At 41.9% G+C, this 23,512-nt stretch overlaps 2 protein-coding genes across 2 annotated transcripts in view; one reads left to right on the top strand and one right to left on the bottom strand.

Annotated features, from left to right (window-relative positions):
• Positions 1-23,512, bottom strand: part of ODR4 (odr-4 GPCR localization factor homolog) — a 48,468-nt gene that overhangs the window by 3,444 nt on the left and 21,512 nt on the right. Inside the window, exons 18-21 of the mRNA XM_075156979.1 lie at positions 21,439-21,608; positions 21,229-21,335; positions 19,885-19,995; positions 1,690-1,845 (exon numbers count right to left, since the gene is read on the bottom strand). The gene's annotated coding sequence lies outside the window, so the exon portion shown is untranslated. The remainder of the gene's footprint in view (positions 1-1,689; positions 1,846-19,884; positions 19,996-21,228; positions 21,336-21,438; positions 21,609-23,512) is intronic.
• PDC (phosducin) lies at positions 19,608-22,809 on the top strand. Its single transcript, XM_075156980.1, has 3 exons — positions 19,608-19,668; positions 21,458-21,618; positions 22,282-22,809. Exons 1-3 carry the CDS (start codon positions 19,608-19,610, stop codon positions 22,807-22,809), a joined length of 750 nt encoding a protein of 249 aa, XP_075013081.1.

The raw sequence follows: 23,512 nt of genomic DNA, 5'->3' as shown, positions 1-23,512 counted from the left end.
AAAATGGATGAAACAGATAAAAGTAGAAGGTTAAACATTTAGAAACAACGATATTAAATGTCACGCTCAAATACAAAGCAGTCTCAAATCTAATGCCACCCTCTATCGTCAAAGAAACGGAAATTGGCAAGTTTGTGTTTAGAAATCCCCTGCTCGCCCTCTTCCCTATGCCTGTGTCCTCCTCCTGTCGGGCCCTGGAAAAGCCCCATCAACTACTTCATTGCCTTCTGCCTACGTGCCGCCGTCTGAAAACAGCGATGCTGTATGTTTTCATAGGGCACGAAATTTCTTGCTTTTGCCCTTTGGAACAGAGCCAGGTGAGCTTCCCAATTTGATGGGAACTTCCATTAAAGATTAACAACTGTCTCATAAAAGACATTTAAAAGTGAAAGAAATGAAGCACCTGAAATCTCTGACAGCTAATGCATGTCAGGTAGGAAATAGCTCCGGGCAGGCTTAGCAAATAGAGACATAATCAAGCAGGAAACAAAAACAGGCAAACAAACAAAGAACAGATGTATATAAACTTCTATATAAATGCTAGAAGTTGGGGGAAAAAAGTCACTGAACTGGAGTGCCTCATTTTAGAAGGAAATATTGTCATTTCAGCTTCGCAAAATTGTGCATTTTTTAAAATGGGGGCATAACGCTTGAAGAGCTGTGCCCCTTACTCCCAGTGCTCTGTTCCCAGGATAATATCCCATCAAACCCAGATTAGGAGTCCCAGCGGGACGGCATTTCCTCCTGGGCAACGGTCCCACATTCTCCACTTGGCAGCTCTGCAGCCACTGCGTCAGCTGTCTGCAACTTAAATTCTGAGACAGAGAAAAACCTACAATAATGCGTAGCTTTGTCTTCCATTGCAATAATCTCAGTGAAGAATTTTGGCAGGTCCCCAACACACTTACAATGTTATTTCTAGGGATGAACCAGCCTTTAATAAGAAAAAGAGTTTATTGATACAGGGGAAAATGAATTTCTGTCGTTCTTCTCTACAATCTTATTTCTGAGGAAACACTGACCCCATTTTTCAATAATTTGTAACTAATTCTTAAACAACCGTTACGCTGTTAACAACTTAAATAATTAACGACAGAATAGCTGAGATTGGAGGCACCTCTGGAGATCACCCAAGTCCAACCTCCCTGCTCAAGCAGGGTCAGCTGGAGCGGGGTGCCCAGGACTGGCCAGTTGGGTTTGAGTATCTCCAAGGATGGAAGCTCCATAATCTCTCCTGTGCCAGTGTTCAACCACCTTCACAGGAAAAAAGCATTTTCTTATGTTCATAGGAATTTCCCGTGTTTCAATTTGTGTCTATTGCCTCTTGTTCTGTCACTGGCCACCACTGAGAAGAGTCTGGTTCTCTCTTTTATCCACCCACCCATTAGATATTCATAAACGTTCATAAGATCCCCCTGAGCCTTCTCCTCTCCAGGCTGAGCACTCCCAGCTCTTCTGGCCTCTCTTCATACAACAGATGCTCCAATCCCTTAATCATCTTTGCTGCCCTTCCCTGGACTCGCTCCAGTAAGCCCACATCTCTCCTGTACTGGGGAACCCGTGACTGGACACAGCACTCCAGATGTGCCTCTCCAGGGCTGAGATAAGGGACAGTGGCCTTGCCATGACATTGGCCAGCTCCCTCAGCACCTGTGGGTGCACCCCATCAGGTCCCATGGACTTGTTTACCTCCGATTTGTTGAAATGTTCTTGATTTTAACCCGATCCTCCCCCACTGCAAGAAGGAGGAGTCTTCCTTGTGCCAGGCTTTCTGGTGCTCCTGAAGCCTGGTCTTCACGAGGACTCAGACTTGTGGCAAGCTTGCAGTTTTATCAAGGGTCGCTGCTGGGTAGAAAAAAGCAAGAGCAGCAGTTGATTGAAAGCTGGTCATCGCTTTATTGCTAATATTAGTCACAAATCATACAAAATCTCGGTTAACATAAGGTACCAGACAGCCACTCCAGCAACCCCTTCAGAGCCAGGTTTCCAACAGCTCTTAGCATCCTGCAAGTCTTGCTCACTATACGCATGGGGCAGGATCCCTCATGTTGCACCTATATGGCATGTTCTCCCTATATATATGGGGTTTTTACTGAGTCAGATTGGCTGATTTTGGTGCAACAATCTCCATTCCTGCTGTAGAAGCACTTTGAATGAGCTGAAAGCTAACGATGGACTGAAACTATGCGGGCCATAAAAGGAATGCAGTTCATACTAATTTTTTGGATTAGCTTTATCCCAGCAGTCATTACGAGACCTATAGTGGGATAAACTTACCAGCTAATTCAGGGTCCGAGTAGAGAGGAAGAACTCCAAAAGAAACGTGCCGCAAGAAAGAGCGAACTGCTCCAAGCACAGCAGTTCCCACCATCCCTGGGGCGTCGGTGGCAGCATTTCCCAGTTCTCCTTGACTGCACAACCGAGATGAGACACGAGCTCAAGGGGAGGAGGACTCTCAGGTAAGGTACGGCACCGCACTGGGGTCATTTCCACACTGCCTCACCAGGAGACACACCGGCAGGGACACTGAGGCCAGGGTCCCCACCCCTTCCTCACCTCTGTTGGCATTCATTACTTGTTGGTATTTCCAGAGCCCCCTCCTGAAGCTCCTCTGAGCAGCAGAGTGGGTGAGAGATGGGACCTTCCTGGTTGCAAAGCATCCAACTACATGTAAGAGCCAGAGCTGCAGATGCTTAAATACAAGTCTTCCATTTAAAGCTGCTCTGAATTTCACTGCTTCTTAACACCACATAAGACATAATTTATAGTTTTCCATAGAATAAAATTCCCTCTCCCCCTTTTTTCATTTGCACTCTGTAAGTACTTCATTTTTTAAATTAATGAGTAGCTAGGTATGACTGGGTCACTTATTTAAATATTAGCATCCTTTCCATGAATAGTGTTATCCTTTTTATAAACAGGCTCCTACGCAATTCAGAAATATTTAAAAGGCCATCAGGGTTGTAAGGGTAGCTTTCCTGCGTACAGTAACGGGTTCTTACACTCTGCTTGTAATCCACCTGTGTATCTTCAGCATTTTTAATACACCTTGCTCTGCAATACCAAGGTGCCATCTGTATCTCTTCTTTAGGCTCAGTTGTTTTTCTCCCTTCCCAATTATATCTATGCACTAAATCCTTTAAACCTCTATCCAGTCTGCAACTTCATTGGCTCAAACTAATGAACAGAATTTTCTAATTCACTTATGATAATCCTATTACCTGTCCAAAGCTATTTCTGCAAGGGTCATCATTACACAGAGATGTAAATCTGAGAGCAGGTCTATCCGTGGTCAGTTGTAATCCAGCTCCTCTCCTGGAAACCACGAAGGACATTTGTCGGCCCTCGGAAAAGGCGGAGCTGAGCGACTGAGCCTCTCAGGTAGAGCGATCTGTATGTTCGGTGCCTTTCAAGTTTTATTTTAGTAGGGTAACAAAATATGGTGTTTCGAAAGATAGCCACAGCTGCTAAAATTCATTAGCAGCGCATTAAATGTTCTAACAGATAAACTTAACTGATACAGTCTCTCAGTAGAACCTCACCTTCGGTATCAGGCTGAGATGTAGCTGTTGAGATAAAAACTAATGCCAGATTTCCAGTTATGCATTTGGCAGGCTGTTTTGATTAAGCTGAGAATAACAAGGTACAAGAGCCGTCATTATTCATGCTTTAAATAAATACAGGTTTTGCTCTAGCATGGACAGTAAGTGGTGCTTCACTCCAGACAGAGTCGTTTTGGGCAAGAGGAAATATATTAGAAATCTGACCCCTGGGCTGCTGGCGGTGCGTGCCCAGGCTATCGGAAGCGACACCCATGTCTAATTGAACAAAGCTTTTATATTCCTTGCACAGAATCCTATCTCTCTTTATTTGATTTTGACATTGATTGAATTCAAAATGGGATTTCTGTTCTTTTGTAACCTATCTTTGAATACTAACCTGTACATAAGGATCTGCAAGAGAATATAAACACGCCGTTTCTTCTGCCTGTACTGGGATGGAGTTCTCTGCTCTGGTGAAGGGTGAGCGAAAGGCTTAAATGTCTGGGATAATCCCCAGAAAATTTTCATTTCTGGGTCCATCGTTTTCAGAGCCTCCAAGAAACTCTAAATCCTAACTTTAGAATAAATCCTTCTTACTCGGGTTATCTAATTTCAGGTTCAGAATTGTTTTCTTGCAAAGGAATGGTGTGGTAAGCATAAATATTGGTGTGAAAGAATAATAAACCAAATGTACCGGACAAGAAATTTTGCTGTGTAGCTGGTGTGACAGCGTTAATTTTAGGCAGGTGGCAATTACGTAACTAAAGGTATAAATGATCTGTTACATGAAAAGATGAAGGAAATGTCCCTGTCTAGCTGGTGAGCCTACCTACTTTGAGGGCAATCTGCCATTGACAGCAATGGAAAAAACCATCGGGTCCACAGTTCAGTGGGGATGCAGAGACTGCTTTACTTACCTGTCAGTGTTTTGCTGTTCTCAGCGGCACGTCTGTGTCATCTCTACTCAGATTTGGATTTGGCAGTGCGCGTAAGAACAGCCATATTTTATACATATGTATCTCTCTCTCCTTAGGAAATAACCATAACTTAAGCAAACAAAGAAAACTTATTATATATAACGGTCCACTAAACCCCCATTTTTTGATACTGAGAGATTGCTTTCTACAGCTGAGATCCCCCGAAGATGAGCGTGTTGTGAATTGTACAGGTCTCAGTGGTCAAGAAACCATGGGGCAAAATTACATTTTAGATGCTTGCTTCCAACCTGCTTACACAAACAATATGGTCTTCACAATCAGCAGCTTTACAAGTTTTCTGCAAGTACTTGAAATTTTTTTGACCGGAGGGAACATAAAGTCACTCTTCTGCAGCTGATATATACCAGATTGCTAGAATTATACGTGAATACTTCATCCTATTTCAGAATGGGATTTTAAGCTGATCTCTGTTATAAATATTAACGTCTAATCCTAGCAATTCTAATTACAGCACAGCTAAAATCATGGGGAAATGCATTAGGGAATGAAAGATAATAATCAAAATAATACAACTTGAGAGCAAATTGCATAGCTAAAGATGATTGCTATATGCCAATATATGCAACTACTGGTTTTCAGTGATAAAGGGAATTCATCACTAGCAGCAATGGATCTTGAAGCCATCACATGGTTCCCTTATTCCTAATTTACAAAGTGCAAAAACCCTTCAGGTATTTTACATCTTCAAAATACTTATGATGCCATCTGTTCATATCCTCATCTCAACTGCAAAGTTTTTTCCTGGGTGAATTACAGTATTAAAGGACATCCCTGCCCCCTTCCAGCCCTCAAAAAAAAAAAGAGCAAAGAGAGCACCAATTCAGAAAACAGGCCCTGACTGATACAATCAGTAGCTCCACCTCAGTGGGGAAATAATTTTCAGTAAATATTGCACTAGATTGGATTACAGGGATTAGTCAGCTCAGCTGTGCAACTACCTGCACGTATAGGAGGCTGCGATTCTCACTATATGCAAAAGCTGTGCCACTTCAGGATAGTCTTAGATACAGAAGACGCAAGAACTTATGAAAAATCTACATCACCCTTAAATCCATCCGTCTTTTAGACCTATTGTGTTCTTAGACCACTTTCAGATAGCCAGCGGTATAAAACCAGAATAACAAACCCGTGTTCCACAAGCCACCTGCGGACAGAAAACCCTCCAGAGACTGTACAGCACTCCGGTTAGACACTGGTGAGCAAGGAGCGGAAAGAAAAATCAGGTTGCCCCACGATTTGGTATATTTAACGTGGCAAAAGGATGCGGGGAACTCAGCTGGAGAGTCTGGTAACCAGCTTTCAGTGCTATCCCATCTTAAAAAAGGCTTCATTTTAAGGCATATGGCTAACCACAGTTAGACTGAATTATAACTTTAATTCTGAATTCCTTGAATGAACACAAAGATTTAGCCTGAGTCCCAGTACAGTGAAACGTTTCTCACTGACTTAAATGCAAGCTGGAACATGCTATAAATCATCACAGAGAGCTCCGTTAAATTGCGGCAAGCACACACCACAGTTTTTGCCTTTAATGTTCAATGCCTACAGAGTTCAAGTGAAAGCTGTAGAGCAATTCTCACAATCAGTATCCAAGTACAGAGCAATTCCTATTCTGCTGCTTACTGGAAGGAAGGTATCAAAGAACTATGAGTAGAAGAACATAAAATGAAAGAGAGAAATGGGGTCTACCCAATACCAGGTATGAGCAGAGTTGGCCAAAATTAGGGGAATAGCACTTTGTGGGTAAAAGAACAAAAATCAAAACAAAACAAAAAAATCCCTTCCTATTTCAAATGAAAGACTTTGTGAATTCATGTCACCTCTCGTATTAATTCTTTTTTTTAAGCGGAAATGAAACATTTCAATTTTTCACTGGCATTTTCATTTCGGACAGACATGCAAGATGAGGGCAACGACAAGTAGAGGAAGTATGATAAGCCTGAAAAATAGCTCCATATATTTGCCTGCCAAAACAAGAAACTGTTTTTGATGACCCAGAACCCTTTCCACTCTAACAGCCACAGATAATAGAAGAGAAAGAAGGAAAATGCAAGAAATGGCAGTGAGCAAATGCCACGTAGTTTTTCTCACTCCATTCAATCAGAGGAAGGGATGGCAACGTTGCGGGAACGGCGATTCCAGCAGAGAGCTAAGCTGGGCTTTAATGAGCCATCTCAGCTGCTCCGAGCAAAGTACCCGCTGCATTACAAAACTCCACATGGCCAAAGCCCCTCCAAGACATTTCCCAATTACCGCTCTTGTTACCTAAGCCAGCCATCCGAGGAAGGCTCCGTGAACGGTAACAGCAGCGGTGACTTCAGCCTAAACTCAGCCACGTGGGGTGGCAGAGTCAGTTCTTGGTCTTTCTCAGCCCCATAGAAAACCACTGGCTAACGGGTCTTGCGCAGAGCCAGGTGAAAACGTGCTATCAAAGTTGTTCTTAACAAAAAAAATTCACTGTTGGTTTTTTTTTTTTTTTGGTAATTGTTTCAGTGTTGATGAGATCTTCCACAAAAGCAATATCTTTGTTTTGAAAACATTACAGTAATAAATTCAAATGGCATCTTGAAATTACACGTTTCTATTTGCATATCCTTACCATTTCAGTAGTATGTCATTCATAATACGACATCATAATTAAAATATTCTTAAATTATTCCATTTATGCAATATCTTAAGGAGCGTTGCTTGGCATGGAATTAAATATTTTATCTTAATTTGAGATGAAAGCATGTTATAATAAAGTCTTGTCATTTTGACACAAAGTATCAAATAATATAATTGCAGTGCTGAGTCCTGTCCTTCATAATTGCTGGAATCCTATTAAAATAGCTGCCTCCAGCGGTACCCAAAGATAACCACACATTCCTATTTCTCCTTATAGCAGGGATGCTGTCTAGGCTTAAAGCAGTAAAGGTACTAGCTATTCCTTTTCTCAGAGATCCCGTAAGGAAGGCCTTTGAAATTTTTAAATAAAGCAAACCGAGACTGTTTTGAAAGAAATTATGAGATAAAGCCTTGGATCTCACCTCTTTGAAAGCACACAATGATGAAATGCCTTCACTGACGATTTTAAGTTAAATCCATGGTCAATACCGTTGACCATGAAGTTCAGTAGCGCTGTCCTTTGAACCCTCAATGACATGCCAAACTGGCCATGGGGAGCTCTCAGTTCTTTCTTGAGAAGAGATCCCCGAAGGCAGCGTTTAGCAACTGCTCACCTTCGTGCTCTTGCGTGTTGGGTGCCATCCAGGTTTATTTTGCCACACGTCGCATTTGGTCGCAGGCAAGAGGCACATTTGAAAATACAGCCTAGCTAAAAGTAACCTTGCTAAGCCCTAAGCCAAACAGGATGAAGTAAACCCTCAGAAAGAGTTAGGAGAAGTCAGGCTCTTCATCCGAGGAAAGATGCCAGCCATCCGAGGTCTAAACACAGTGCCTTCAGACCCTGGGGACTTCCTCAGTGCCCACGCTACAGCCACCTCCAGACGCTCGTTGCTTTTCAGGAGACCGACTCTCCCAATGAATGCAAATTTTTGTTCCCATTATCCATGCCCGGATGCAAAACGGTTTCAGGCCACTGAACCAATTGTCTTGGAGATGTCAGTAATCCACAACCTACGGTAAACACCACACTAGAATGCATTTATTCAGATCTTACTTAGACGACTTAATAAATCATTTTAGAAAGCGGCTATTTATTTAAAATACAGTAGCAAACATTTTAGGACTTTAGAATTTTATTATACTCTTCTGTTTAGTAAGAATATTGATGCGTCATCCAAGACCCTCCTACAATATTTAAAATACAGGGATTGATACAGACTTGCTGTCATACAGACCAACCTAGTGTTTATCGACTGTTAAACAGTTAAATGAATTATAATTTGATTTTTTTTAGAGAGCTTGTTGGAACACATCAATAAATGAGGCTCTTACAAACTGATTCACATTTGAACTATTCTATTGGGACAGTTAATGCTGTAACAGTCATTTATCATGTAAATCCAAATAACTGACATCATGGTGATCTGAAATAGCATGTTTGTTTTCTGATTTATGATACTCTCTGGTTTTGTATCTGAGTTTCATTCTCCCAAAGGGAAAGTGAGTGCTCTCGCATGCATTCACATCTTATTCTTTAATACTGGAGAATCCACAAATAGAGCCCCTTTAAGTGCTGAAGCCACAGCAAAAAGCTTTTATACAGCAAAATCATTAGAAAGAAAAACCCTGGGAAAATCAGATTTCATTGCTTTTAGTGCTCACAGAATTCCTCTCCTTTCCTAAACACAGCACACTGCAGATGGCTGCTGCTCCATCCACCTCCCATGTCTGCTGCAGCGAATTCCACAGCTGCAGGCAGGGTCCTACAGCAGCTCAGGTTTAACCAAATGTTACGCCCTGCTGCATAAACAAATCGGGAGGGAAGAGAAAAACCACCATCAGAACACCTTCTTGTTCTTACTTCTCTTGATCCTTCTCTGCTGCAAACAGGACCTGGCTTATCTTATCACGTCAGCCACAACAGCAAAGAGACGGGGCTGCTCTGACGCTTTGCAGAAGGTACCTAAATCCTGCAGCACCTTCCTACAACCCAAGGAACACCGTGTTCAGACACTTACCACCCATTTCCTATTTCGTTCGCTAGAAACTCACGCTGTGGAGTATATTTTCCATTTACCGTTAAGATTAGCACTGAGGAAGCAAAGGAATTCAGGCATCTTTGCCCATACTGAGGACCACAGTATCTGTGATACTGTCATTTCTCGGGTTTTGCACACGCATTTTCACAAAACGCAGGTGACAGTAATGTTTCACCTGGGCTTTGCCCCAAATCCCATCTCTAGGAGGTGAATTGGCATTGGAGCGCTGTGCCAGTGCGCACATACGAAAAGGATGAAATGAATCAGAGGTGTTTACAGTAAGATCTTTTCCGATAAGATCATTTTGTTCCCTTCATTTTCCTATTTCCCTTTCCCTTCTTTTCCCCTGCTCTCCCCTAAGCAAAGAAGCTTCCTGGTACCTCCTGCTGCTTGTTACAACAAGCCCTTTTCTGCTGATGCTCTCTTCTTCTGCTCCGATGAATGTTAGAAGCCTTTAAGAAAAGATCACTGTTAGATGGCTGCAGGCAGGCTGGCTTCTTACGAGGTGATACGACCGTAGCCTGACCATGAGGAAGGCTAAAATATTTGGAATTAATTTCAGGATAGAGCCACGGCAGTCCCTGTGAAGGAGTCTTAGAAACAACTAACTATACACAGAAAAACTGGCCCAGAGTTTGCGCTCCAGTTTCTACATAAATAAAAGCAAGTCCTGGGGAAAGGATTTCCTATGCTGTTTATCTGAGCTATGTTTTGGAGCAGGATAGGAAAAGCATGTGTTTTAAGCCATCGGCCTTTTCTCCAAATTGAGACATTTATTTACACCTTCAGAGAAACTTGTGTAAATGCCTCAGGTGCTGCATAACTGCAAGCCCAGTTTGCTTCATTTTGGTCTGCAAAGGAAGCGAAAACATTAATTCTAGTTTTATGCAGTTTTACAGGCCCCATGTAAAGCTGTTTACAATTCAGCTGGTGAAAGTTCACCATTTATAATTAAGAGTCGATCATAGGATCCAAAGAAAAACATGAAGCCTGTGGAATGACACCAACGGTGTCAATGAGCTGAGCAGAAGCCATGGACTGATGTAACCGCTGCAGGAGCTACAGCTCTCCAGGGTCTCTGTGGCCACACGATGTTGTCGGCTTTGGCTTTCATCTTCTGATTAATAAAGGTAATATGAGGAATACGTTCCTACCACTGCTTTTACTTCATGCAGTTGTAGTTGCCACAGGGATGTCAGGATCGTACAGCGGAGACGACGTTATTTCAGGTATTGCAAGCAAGGGGGGCAGGCAGCCCTGCAGCACCCACTGTGGAGATGCAGCTGGTTGGAACAGGACTTGGACGTCCGTCATTTAATCAATTACATTATCAATGGTTACTGCATTTTTTGGTAAATGGTCAAATGAAAAAAACCCCAAACCATTCTGTTGTAACACATCCAGCTGGCAACCGCTTTACAGTTCAACAGAGGAAATTTTTTCTTCTAATTTGGATATACTGTCCCGACTCGAGATGGCCTGCGCCCTCCTCACAGCGACTTTGCTGCTTTTTGACAAATACAGACATACCACTTTTACATATGGATCTTCCCATTTAAGATAAATATGGAAATTAATGCAAATGAGCAAGTTTCACTTTCTGCTCTGTAAAGGGAAGACAATTTTGCATCTGATAGCTGCACGTGTAGATAGCTATACAGGTGTTGTGTAAGTGTCAGGAGAGAAGAAAAACATTTTATTCCTATTTCTGCACGCGTAAGAAACATTAGTGGATGTTTGGGAGAGACATCACAGAACCGTAGAACCATCCCACCTCTGGGTAGTGGCTCTTCCCGTATTAACAGAGTAGCTGAAAGCTATTAATACAGAATGAATATCCACTTGATAACGTAACAGCTGGGAGGATGGGAGATTCACACCAGCCTAACCCAATCACCCACGTCACGCAGCTGGTCTCTCCCGCTGAAAAAGGCCATAGGGACTCACCTTCTGCAAAGCCAGCCAGAGGGCTTACCCACATTGACTAGGTAAAGGTGAGAAAAACCAGCTTCCCGTTGTTGGTGCCTTAAGTTAAATGCCTGGAACAAGATGATGTGAACAACTGACTCCTCTGTCAACTCTTCTAAAACACGGAGATGTGCTTGGTGGAGTCTCAGGGCCCTTCACCAGCAGGGTAGGAAAGGGACTGGAAGAAGAGCAAGCACCTGGCAGTCACAAGCGAGCCCGATCTGCTGGGCTCTGCCAGCCGACCCGAACAGCTCCAGGGCAGCAGGCTGGAAGACACAAGAGATCCTTGAGAGCACAGGCTGAAGACATCTCCTTCATCGATGTCCCTTTCCTCACCGTAGCACGGTGATATTTGGTCTGCTCTGACTTACTTTACTTTGGAATCATCACCACAAGACATACGTAAATCTAATTAAACTGCCAAGAAGTTAATAAATACTCCCTGTCAAGAGCTACTGCCCTAGCTTGCCCAAAGCATTAGATGCCGCACTGTCCAGCTGGGGGGAGTAGGTCCAGCTGCAGAGAAAGGTACTAATTCAGTGTTAGGGTGTCAGAAATGGAAGATAATGTAACTTTCCAAAGGATGGGAAAGCAGCAAACAAAATCTTCACGCATCTCAGAGGATGCACATTAATGCTCAGAGAAAGCCAGGAATGGAGAATACATGAATTTGAAAGTTGTCGTGAATAACACTGGTTTTTAAAGTGCTTAATTCTCTCAAATTTGAGAGGAAGACTGCTTAGGTAGACCCTGCATTTATAGGGAGCCTGTTGGCTAGGTCAAGTCTGCTTTTTGCAGATAATGATAACAAATTGTAGATATGAAGAAAGCAAAAGCAAGAATTCTTACTGATTTAGTTTTACAGTTACAAATACACATTTGAAAAAAACTTCAACCAAGCTAAGGAAAAAAAAAAACAAACCAACCCACACCAGAATTAAGTATTATCATTTCTGAGCCAAACCTATTTAGCTAACTGTTTTTTGTGGGCAATTTTTGGCATATCCAGAGCCTTAGGAGGCATTCTTGGTCAAGCCCTACCCCAAAACAGACAGTGGATGTTGTCCCAACTTCACAAGCTTTAATTCCTCCCAGCCCTCCCCTGCAGGCACCTTTTTTTTTTTTTTTTGACGGAAAGGAGCAGTGAGAGTCTGTTCAAAGTCCCTACAGGGTACTACTTCTTCTAGATCTTTAATTAACCTCACTACAAATTTAAGTTTCTTCCCTTTTCCATAAAATGCTGGCCATCAACCTCTCTAAACGTCTGTTACAGCTCTGACATAAGTGATTTTTGACAAATTATAGGGATTATACGCACTGCCAAACATCTGTTGAGCTTAGGGAAAAAAAAATATAAAATCTCTCCCTGGGCTTCTGCAATTTATCATGCCTTTGCTAATTACAGCAATAAACTCCAACCAAAACTCTGAAGGACATGTCAATTCTAGCAGGCATACAGATGTTTACTTAGTTAGAGTTCAGGAATTAAATATGTACTTAAACATCAACTGAAAACTCTGTCCTGACCTTCAGAGAACCGTGGTGAAATGCTCAATCCATCTGATAAATCGGGCTGGGCATTGAGGTTAAACATGGATTGAGGTTCGTGCCCTTAAATATCTGCATTTGAAAACGTTGGCTGTTCTGCTTTCACTTCAGATAGACATTTTCTTAGCATCCAGCCATCCTCCTCTTCCACCCCACTTGATATATCCAAGTTTTTTTAAAAAGAAGATAAATGAATAATAGGTTTCCTGACAGAATTTTTTTTTTTTTAAAAAAAAAAAAAAAAAGGATGAGTTCATCACAATAGTAACAACTATGTAACGGCTCCAACAAATGTGTAACATGCTCCAAAAATTCAAATCCTGAGTTTCAAAAGACATTCACCATTTAATAGATAAAATTAAGGTTTTTCAAATAAAAAAATTTGGTTAATGATAATTGAAATTTGACACTATTAATGTCGACTAATATTTTTTCGGAAATAATAAAACAAGTCATGTTTTAAAATATCTGCATTCTGCCTTTCCATACAAAACACAGTGATACTGTGGTAGAAGTAAAGCTGATTGATGTGAAAAACGTTGAGCTAATTTCCCATTTCAGAGTGAAATCCAGAAACAAACGTGCAATCCATAAAAGATGAATAATTTCCAGTGCATAACTATAGGCCAGGTTTTGAAAGACTAAAAAAAAAAAAAGAGGAGAAAGGGATTTTTTTTAATCCTATGATTTTTAACCTAACGGAATGCTGAAGCCAGAGATAGTCACATAGGGAATTTCTTAATTGGCAAAGCCTTAAGGATAAATGAAACACTGGACTGCATCTATTTAAAATGTTTCCATCTCACAAATAAGGAACAGCGTAACTCTCCTAAAGCGGATAGAGCGAATAATCCAATCCCATAACCCTCTCATCACTCATAGTGTCCTGCAGCAAAGCTGACAGCTTTCTACGTCAACCCATCCTGGTTTGTATTTTCTTCCTATCGTATGACCTCTTCTTTAAGCAAATTCAGTCCTGTTCCAGTGTTTTGAAATTATGTTTTTTCCCCAAACACCATGATCTAATCACTACATGATACATCATGTTTGTCCCTTTAGGTAAGCCCAGGAACTTTCCATTTATCCATGTAAACCTGTCTTTGCACATCTGGGTAACACAACGCCCCTGCAAGCGGTCAAAGCAGGTGACCGCGGCTCTGAAATCTGTCTTTACCCACCTTAACGTACGGGACCTGATTGTCTCTGAATGCAAAGGGAGCTGCAGGTGCTCCGTGTTTTTGAGTAGCAGCTATCTGGCTTGGTGCCCGACAGTCGTCATCGGGAGCAGATCCCTAAAGATGCTTACGGCTTTCGGTTCCCTCCGGAACGCTCTGGCAACAGGTCTGAAATTCTGACCTCTGACCTTGACAGTGCTTTTGCTGACGTACTGATGCTAATGCCTCTTGCAAATCTAAATGCACACATGACCAAGGTTGGATAGCGCGCTCGCTTCCTCCTCTCCTCTCCTTTTTCTTTTTTTTTTTTTTTTTAAAAAGGGACCAGCTGAAAAGCACTTGGTTCATATGATACTGATGCGCTCCAACCCCCTGCCCAGTCTCTGATTCAGAAAACATGCATTTTGACTAACAGCAAGAACTATACAACCTACAGAACATGGCATGAAAGTCTGTTGGAAATGTAGCACTTCGTATAGTAGCTACGAAACGGATCACGGCCGGGGCTGAAGCACGCACGTCCTAACCATGCAAATCCACGTTCAACCACTTCTGCTCAGTGCTGCAGATCACACCCTGCTGTGCACTGAAGCTACTAAGGCTTCAGTGACATTGGTGAGCTCTGGATTAGGGTCCTTGGAAATCTGTCACTGTTGCTAGCACGGGAGGATGCCTGCCCTCCCAAGAGTAGGTGCAGAGCCGCACACACAGAGGACCGGTGTGATTCTGCTACACTGGGACATTTCCACTGCCTAGGTAGGGGTGAGCGATGCCTTGTTCCAGTTCCGTGTTATTTTACCTGATTCCCCCAAACTCCAGCAATTTAAATCCATAGCTGCTCCTTCTCTTGGCTTGCTTGCTTAAGAAGCTGCCCATCCACTGGTAAGTTTGGTGGCCATTATAATCTGACAGAGGGGACAAAAATAAATAGGGAAGGAATTCTGCAAATGGAAACCAGGAAAAATGGGCAGAGAAGCGAGATTCAAATTAGCGCTTGGGTAGAGGGAAATGCTGTTAAAATTCAGACACTTTTCCCAAGAGGCAAGAGACAAGGGGACACTCGGGGCACACGTACCGGCTGACCAACACCCCCACGTGGCTCTAAACGTAAATGTGCAATCACATCTCACTGACAAGGATCCTTTACTTTTCATTCTTCCACTTCCATGAGTTCCCAAAATTTCATACTTCCCAGTTCATAGGCAACGTCCCACCGATTGCTGGGGATTAGCAGCATGCTGCTGATTTATAGCCTTACGTAAACGCAGACACACAACAGCATTTTCGGCGGGATTTGCATACATGGAGAGCAGCAAATTTGTGCCTAGAGCATGTTCATATTTTGAGAAAAATATTTCTCATGTTTACTTATTGGAATAGTAGCAAAAACTCTTACTTTAGAAAGCAAGTTTTATTTACTGACTTCATCCTTTGCAGAATGCACCTTGCCTTTTACAGTTTGTTTAGAGATTTTTTTTTTAAATTTCCCTCTCTCCTATAACTATAATTTACCACTAGAAGACACTATTTTTGTATTTACAACTACAGTATATTACAAGGATTAAATAAGCCTTCATTACAAATACACAGGCACAGTGCTTTCTTCCTAAGCTACTTCAGAAATTCAATATGCATAAGAGAAAATAGTAAAAAAATTTGTAATTTCGGGTAAACAGAAAACTCTCTGTGAAGGCCAAAAGCACAAAATATTTGTTACTAAGTAGAAAGCATTCTTCCATATCAGATAAAAAGGGAACACTTTATTAAATGGTCATTTCTACCCTGTAGTAAGGCTGGCCCATCTGGTCTAATGACAACAGAAGGATGAGCATCAGTAATAGGAATTGCTATTCTTGAGCTACAACAGATCCAAAGCTCATAGAAATTAAATGGTAGCTTCAGGCATATACTTAGGGTTTGGGCTTTTTCCTGGCTTTTTTCTTGCTGAAGAAATGACTTTTGGGAAACAGAAGTGTCTCAAATCTCCTCTGTGAAGAAATTGTAATTTTTGCTTTCTTCACTCAGAAAGTCTGACATAAAGACAGGAAAGTAAAGAATTTACAGAATGATCAGTCTCTTAAAATATGTATGTGAAGTCACCATATGCATTATAAAATATGGTCTAATACACTGATGATCAGCAGAACTAACCAGGAAAATTTTTTTCACCCTATTAGTATTTTTCAAACAAAAACGTAAGGAACAGCTTTCAGTTGTCAAAAACAATGACAAAAGCTAATGAAAATGCAACACATCTTCTAAATCAGTGATGTTTTTCCCCACAAAGATTGCTGCTGTTCTGGCATGTCACATGCTGTTAAAACGGTGCAAAGGGAAAACTTGAGATCAATGCAGCTGGTGTCTGAAAGGTCTGTCGGTACTTCCTTAGAACTGACGGGCACAAACAGCTTTCGTAATGACATGCATTATCACTTTACCATCACTGCACATCATCCTATGTGGCTGTTTGACTTGACAGCCTTCCCAGGATATTCTGCTCTCACCAGGAGAGGTGAGACTGCACATTTACATGAAAAAGAATGAATTAGATTTAAAGCAGCAAGGATTTTATAAGAGATGGTTGCAGTGGCCAAGGATGTACGTTCTCCAGCATGCAAGCCCATCCTTATCGAATGCAATCATCCCCACGCAGCTAATTGCTGCGTCTGACCTCTGCGCTCCACGAGGCTCTCAGGCTGACTCAGGTTTAAGGGGGTTGTATTAACAGATGACCTTAACGAATTTCTGAAAGACAGCACCGTCAGTCAACTAATTAGGACCCACTTGCAGCTGGGTGCGCAAACACGAGTGCTGCGGTCTGTCCGCATGGTTGCAAAGCACAGCTGCTCTTAGGAGAGCCGCTGTCTGGCACAGAGGACAGCTCTAGCTGTCCCCACTGCTGGGCACACCGGATTTTGGTGCAGTTGTAAAGCTGGGGAGGTGGCAACTTCAGATCTGAGACACCTTGTGATGGGTCGTTACAAACTGCTCTGTTATGCTATCTGCTTTACTGCCTCAGCACTGCGCACTGACACTTCCTCATGGAGGTACGTGCTTCAGAGCTGGTAGCACCATTTCTCCAGATATTAGCAACCTGATTTTTTCTTTGGAAAATGCTGCATGCCAAGCATATAAAAGAATACCGCCCCACCACCCAAAAAAACCCCAACCAGCAACAAAAAAAAAACCCCTGTCTAAACCCTTCACAAGGATGTGAAGAATTTCCTAGCTTGGTGATTGCCCATTTTTGCCCACACTCTAAACGCCAATAGCTTACACCTTTTTCCACTGCACTTTCTTGAAAGGAAGAGTATGTACTACAGGAGAGCCAGCTCATCCCATAACCGAGCTTCCCACGGATCACCTTGCAGTTACATGTTCATATGCCCTTGTCCTCAGGTGCCTAATTGGGAAACATCTGGCTTGGACGGCCTAATTCTCACAGCACCAAGATAAGAACGATAAATATTTATAACTTCACTGAGCAGAAAGGAGAACGGTTTGCGTGACTTGCGCCAGGCTCACAGCCTGATTTAGTCGCAGAGCCAGGATTAAGTTTTAGGAGTTCCCCACTCCCAGCTCTATGGTCAGCTTACCAGCCTGTGCAGCGTCAGGATCGTTGCCTCATGCCACGCTGCAGAAGAATGGCGAAACACAGCTTTCCATGCTGTTATGATTCACCTAATCTTTTCAGATTTATTAGTTACAACAGATCAGTAACAAACTTTATGGAGAGCTTTCATTTGTTAAGCAACCAGTTCCCATCTCTAATGTTTCACCAAAAGTGTGGTCAGTTTTCTGGTTCGAGCCTGCAACAGACTGTTTAAGTTTCATATACTGGATTTTTAGTGCCTTTCAGGGCTAAAAGCTATAAAACAGCAAAGCATACAGAGAATCAAACCCTCTCTTTCCTCATGGAACAAAGAAAAACCTCAGCATCAGCAGACAGAAGAGCATTTTGTAGATGTCCATGTAAGTCACAGGAATGACTTACGAGGCTTTGACCCAGCATATCCACATAGCAGTCCATCACTGACATGACAAAGGTTTTTAGTTTTGCCTATGTGAGAAGGGATTAGCTTCATATTTCTATTTCAGAATTGACTGAATAGCAATTGATCCAGTAATCTGGATCTATGTGCTGACAACAATCTATCTACAGATCTATCTACAGAAAGATTTTATATTAATAAAGTATAATTCATTACCTGCTTTTCTTCCAAACTTATCTGCAACACTTCCCACAAGTTTTGATTAATTGCCATGAGTATATGTATGGAATAATTTATTCTCACATTTACTAATTAGCTTTAGTCCCAATACACACAGGAATCGGATTCCTTGTGTCTTGCTCAGCCGTTATTCCACTTCATCCCTTGATGCTGGCAGGTAAAAATGAAAGCGCATTTCCTCTTGTGCATACATGCTACAACACTAACATCACTCTAGTCTAACTCATCGGTAGCTTTTAAATACAGCATTCATGGCATTATAACATCTTGGCTCTGATTTGCTTGAAGATGTGAAGTCAAATAAAGCTTACTTTAATATCTGAAGAGCTAAAACCAGTCTAGACTAAATGGGAGCACTCAAATCGTCTGCCTTAAGGCTCCTGTGGACATTTTTTAACATTAGAATTACAATTTTTGACTAAAAAGGAAACTTGTGACTGATGTGCAATAAGAGAAAAGGCTCAGTACTACGTGGTGGCAGAGCTTGTGCAGAGGGCTATGTAGATGTCTATCAGCAGTGTAGTAAAAATGCATGTGAAGAATCGGTACTTTTCTCCCCCAGCATATCCTCCTGAAACAGATAATTGATCTCAAGAAAGGTGCAGGACCCCAAGAACATTTACTGTGACTTTTGGGAACCAGCAGAACACCAGCCTGACCTTGAGAGCTCGATGCTCTGGCCAAACCCTGCTGCTGTGTAATGCTCTGGGACCTCCCAACTGGGCTCATCTTGTCGATGGGAATATACTAAGTGAAACCTCTCCTCTTCCCTCAAAGAACAGTGGTTCTACTTCACCCCTCAAAAAGTCCACTGTAAAAGATAAAAAGGGTGTTGCCTGAGTACTGCTGTCTGCCTCCTTTGGTTGCCTTATTTATAGAATGGGTGGAACAAAAAAGTGATTTTGATTTATAACCCCCATAATTTTTTCTGTTTTGTAACAAACACGGCCCCACCAGTACAAGCAGTCTATCTCCAGGATGTTCAGAGGTCTCTTGCCCAACAGGTTCCAATACTTGGCTCCATCTTCTGTACGAGAAATAAGCAGTTCAGGTAACCCTTAAAAATAAATACTTACAGGACTTGGGAAATTAATAGGTTCCTGATTCCAAGGGGGATTAAAAAAAAAAAAAAAAAACGAACAAAACCTCACTACACATTCCCATTGCAGAAAGTTTTACAACCACTATTTCACACCATGTTCCCAATATTCTCCAACGACTGAGAAGGAACAGTACAATGAAGAAACCCTTGCCCAGGCACTTTCAGTAAGAATCTGGCCAGACATCTTTTTAAAAAGACTGACATATATCCTAATTGCTTTTTATGAGACGATGAGAAATTCTACAATTATCATGTGTATTTTGATCTTCGCTGATACCTAACAGCTGCAGGAAATTACACACTGCGCTGTACCTGCTGTAAGCTTATCCCTTTTCCATCCTGTTATTAACCATTCTCCTTTTTGAACTTGCAGCGTCTCCTACTCCAGCCACCAAAATGGAAGAAAATGCCAACACCAGCTTCGAAGAAGATTTTGAAGGACAGGCAATACACACAGGCAAGGAAACTAACTGCATTTTTTTTCTAAAAATAAGTTAAACCATCCCTGTTCACTGGGGAAGCCCAGAATTCGAGTAGATCCAATTGGTTTACCAAACCCCTTGCACAGAAACATAGGCTCCAAAGCCAATTAGAATGTATTTTGGAGTAAGTGACATCCCTCATGGAAGGGCAGGTAACACCAAACTGATCTTTGTGCCAATCCTCCTCATACCTGAAGCAAATGCCAAATGCAGAAGACACCTGAAGAAGCCACCAACAGCAATGGCCCAACGCAGCTCTTGTTGGTTTATTGCTTCAGTCATGAACAATGGCCTTTCTTCTTCTGGGGAAAAGAGAAGAAAACAAAACAGCAACAAAAAAGACACTCACGGGCTAGAATTAGGATACAAGGTTTCACTATAAAGGCTGAATTATTTTTTCCTTCTTATAGAAGGAACATTCAATGCTAAAAGTGTACCTATAAATCCTTCTGGTAAACACAGCATAGCATGTAAAGGCTTTAAAAGCATCCTTGCTCAGAATCACAATTCTTTTTAATCCAGCACTCAATCACTGTGACCTTTATGAGGACTGACATTGCATTCAGCTCTACAGACAGGTATCACTTCATCCCACCCCACCAACAACTAACTATATGGTAATCATTCCCTCTCTGTGCTCCGAGGGGTTCTTTTTCTTTGTGCTATAATAAATGCAGCTCTTGTAATAACTCTTTTTGGGGTTCTTTCCCAACCAGAAAGGACTGTTGGCTAAGACTGTTATATATATATTTTTTTAGTGACGCAAATCTAGGGCGCTACATCCACACCTAGGCTTCAAAATAGTTTTGGAAATCAGGCTACTGCACGCTTAATCGCTATCGCTATGCCAAGAGGTTCAGGCTAATTCCTGCTTTGGAATCTTGGTTGCAAAAGATGAGTTCACCTTCCCTTTCCACCAAGCGGTGTAGTGCCTTGAGCCACCACTTCAAGATGTTGAAATTTAATCCAAAACAGACTCTTGGCAGCTGGCAACACCACATCTCTCTCACGAGAGGGAGAGCTGCTTACCTAGCCTTTCCTTGGTTTTGCTTTATAATCTGAGATGCAGATTAAAATGTTTGATTTTGAAAAGAACCACTGGAATTTTGAATTGAAAAGACCTTCCCTCTCCCCTCCCCCCCAGCTTCAAAATTTAACTACTTTAATCAACCAGCTCCAAAGAGCAAGATCTGCATTACAATCAGAATTATCATAGCATTGCCTTACAGGTTACTCTTCCTGTGGGTGTGGAACAGGTGTGGGTTTAAAAAAAACAAAAACACAGAAAAAACTCACAAAAAAACCCCAAAAGAAAAAACCCAGTGTCCTGTATTCTTAGTTTTACTGTCAATATATTAAAATAGTCCTTATGCATGTTATGTATTCAAAGACACTGTCTATAGAGAAATGCAAATGTATTTGTAAAAAACACTGGCTTTGGCCAAAACATCAGTTTTAACAGGTTTCAACATCCTTAGAATCGTTAACTACTCAAATAGTTCACCAAAATCCTTTTACAGGCTCCTGATACGAACCAGACCATCAAAGTGATCCAGGTTAGAAATAGAACTCTTTCCTCCTGTTGGAGGCTAATGTAACACTGGTCCCACAGCTCTGGCTTTCAGCTCTGCTGGAGAGTGCTCTGGAAGGAAGAGAGGTAGATGGATAAAACTGCAGCACAGAAGGACAAACCAGCAAAGGGCAGAAACTTCTTAAGACAGCTTCTTGTTGAGCCAGTTTCTCACCTAACTTCATCTCTCTTAGGGCCCAAAGGCGTGATCAATGACTGGAGGAAGTTTAAATTAGAAAGCGAAGACAGAGACTCCTTATCCTTGAGCAAGAAAGAAATTCTTAGACAAATGTCTTCACCGCACAGATCTTTCAGTAAAGAGGATAAAGACACCAGAGACAGATTCTGCCGGAAGGTAAGAGAAGAAAAGCAAAATAAGTTCATTTTGATTCTATGTAAAACATACTGGTTATAAGCTAGAAAACCCCGAATTTGCCAGACTCAATTCCTTCGCAGCTTAGTAGACCTCACACAGTATGGACAGAACGAATGCATGTCCAACCACCTATCTAGTCCTCTCTCCCTGTGTATTTCACAACATATCACTCAACACAGTTTGACCTTTCTTCCTCCATTCCCCTCCATGCTTTATCCTTGGTTAAGGCAATTGAAAATTTTTAACATGCTTAAACCCCTGCTCGTCAGGATAGAGCTCTGAGTCTGAACGTCACTCGTTACCATTTACCAGTTCTGAAAGGGGGGGACCCAAAACCCAAAAAACCACAGGAATTAAACTTTGACCCCACTATGGTCACTGGCAAAATTCCCACCAACTCTGGAAGATGCCGAAGTTTTTGCCAAATATGGCAACTCTCTTCAATACCATCAAGTTGACATGCAAGTGTTGAGGCAAAGATCTTCACCCGTCTCTTGAAGAGACCTTCCAGAGTCACTGTAGGAAGTGACTGCTCTTCTGGCTAAGCTTTCGATGCAATGTTTTTTAGACAACTTAGCCTCTTCCTGTTTCAGCGCCAACAGATGACCACTTATTAATATAACATTCTCTCAATATTCACAGATGAGCGTGCAGGAGTATGAATTAATTCATGATGAGCAAGAAGATGAAAGTTGCCTACAAAAATACCGCAAACGCTGCATGCAGGATATGCACCAGAGGCTGAGTTTTGGGCCGAAATATGGTTATCTGTCTGAGCTGCAGAACGGGGAACAGTTCCTGGAAGCCATCGAGAAAGAACGTAAAACTACCACTGTCATTGTCCACATTTACGAAGATGGCATCAAGGGCTGCGATGCTCTCAACAACAGTTTGACCTGCCTGGCGGCTGAGTACCCCACCGTGAAGTTCTGCAAGATCAAGGCCTCCAGCACAGGTGCTGGAGACCGCTTCTCAAACGAAGTGCTTCCCACTCTACTTGTCTATAAGGGTGGGGAGCTTCTGAGCAATTTCATTAGCATTTCTGAACAATTCAATGAGGATTTTTTTGCTGTGGATGTGGAGTCTTTCCTAAATGAGTATGGGCTGCTACCTGAGAGGGAGCTTCCAGCACTGGGAAATGGCAACACAGATGAGCAAGATGTTGAATAATTAGAGAGGCATAGTCCTCACTGTCTCCCTTTCCTCTTCAGTATGTTGTAAATCAATCTCAGTAACGCCCATCTCATTTAGAGAAGGCTGTCTTTGCAAACTTATTTGTAAGATACACATATATAAACATTGCTTAACTGTTAGTATGTGAATTTTACTTAAAACACATACAACTGGCAGTCCTGTACATAATTATTTCTATGCCAGCCACAAGTAATAGAAGAACAGGAGACAATACTGGTGGTCTCTAAGAAATTAAGGGGAAAACAAAATTCAAAATTGAGGGCCCATGCGTGTCTCCATTTAGCACAAAAAGAACCTAATAACAGGAACAGGACTGATCCATCCCTCTGCATACACAAAAAGCCGTCTCCATGCTCTGGAATTACGGCGAGTCCTGGCTCCTCAGATTCACTTCTACCGACTTCAGTAGGAACAAGATTTCATCCAGCAGCTTTAAGGACAAACAAATAGCCCAATGTCCTTGCATTCTTAAATGGTTTAGGTATCTAGGATATTATTTCACGCTTCTGCATTTACCTTTCAATATTTATGAAAATACAGAAGTTAGCTCAGCACTTCTATAAGTTTGTCATCCAAACAGCTAACACAGACAAATCATCAGCTAATTTCAGTTCATTGTTGCTCCATATTTTGAACGGTAATATTTAAAATGTCTGTGAGTTACTGAAAAAGTATATTG

This window comes from Calonectris borealis, chromosome 8 (assembly GCF_964195595.1).
Source record: "Calonectris borealis chromosome 8, bCalBor7.hap1.2, whole genome shotgun sequence".
NCBI classification, from domain to species: Eukaryota; Metazoa; Chordata; class Aves; order Procellariiformes; family Procellariidae; genus Calonectris; species Calonectris borealis.
This window is presented reverse-complemented; position numbering and strand designations above follow the sequence as displayed.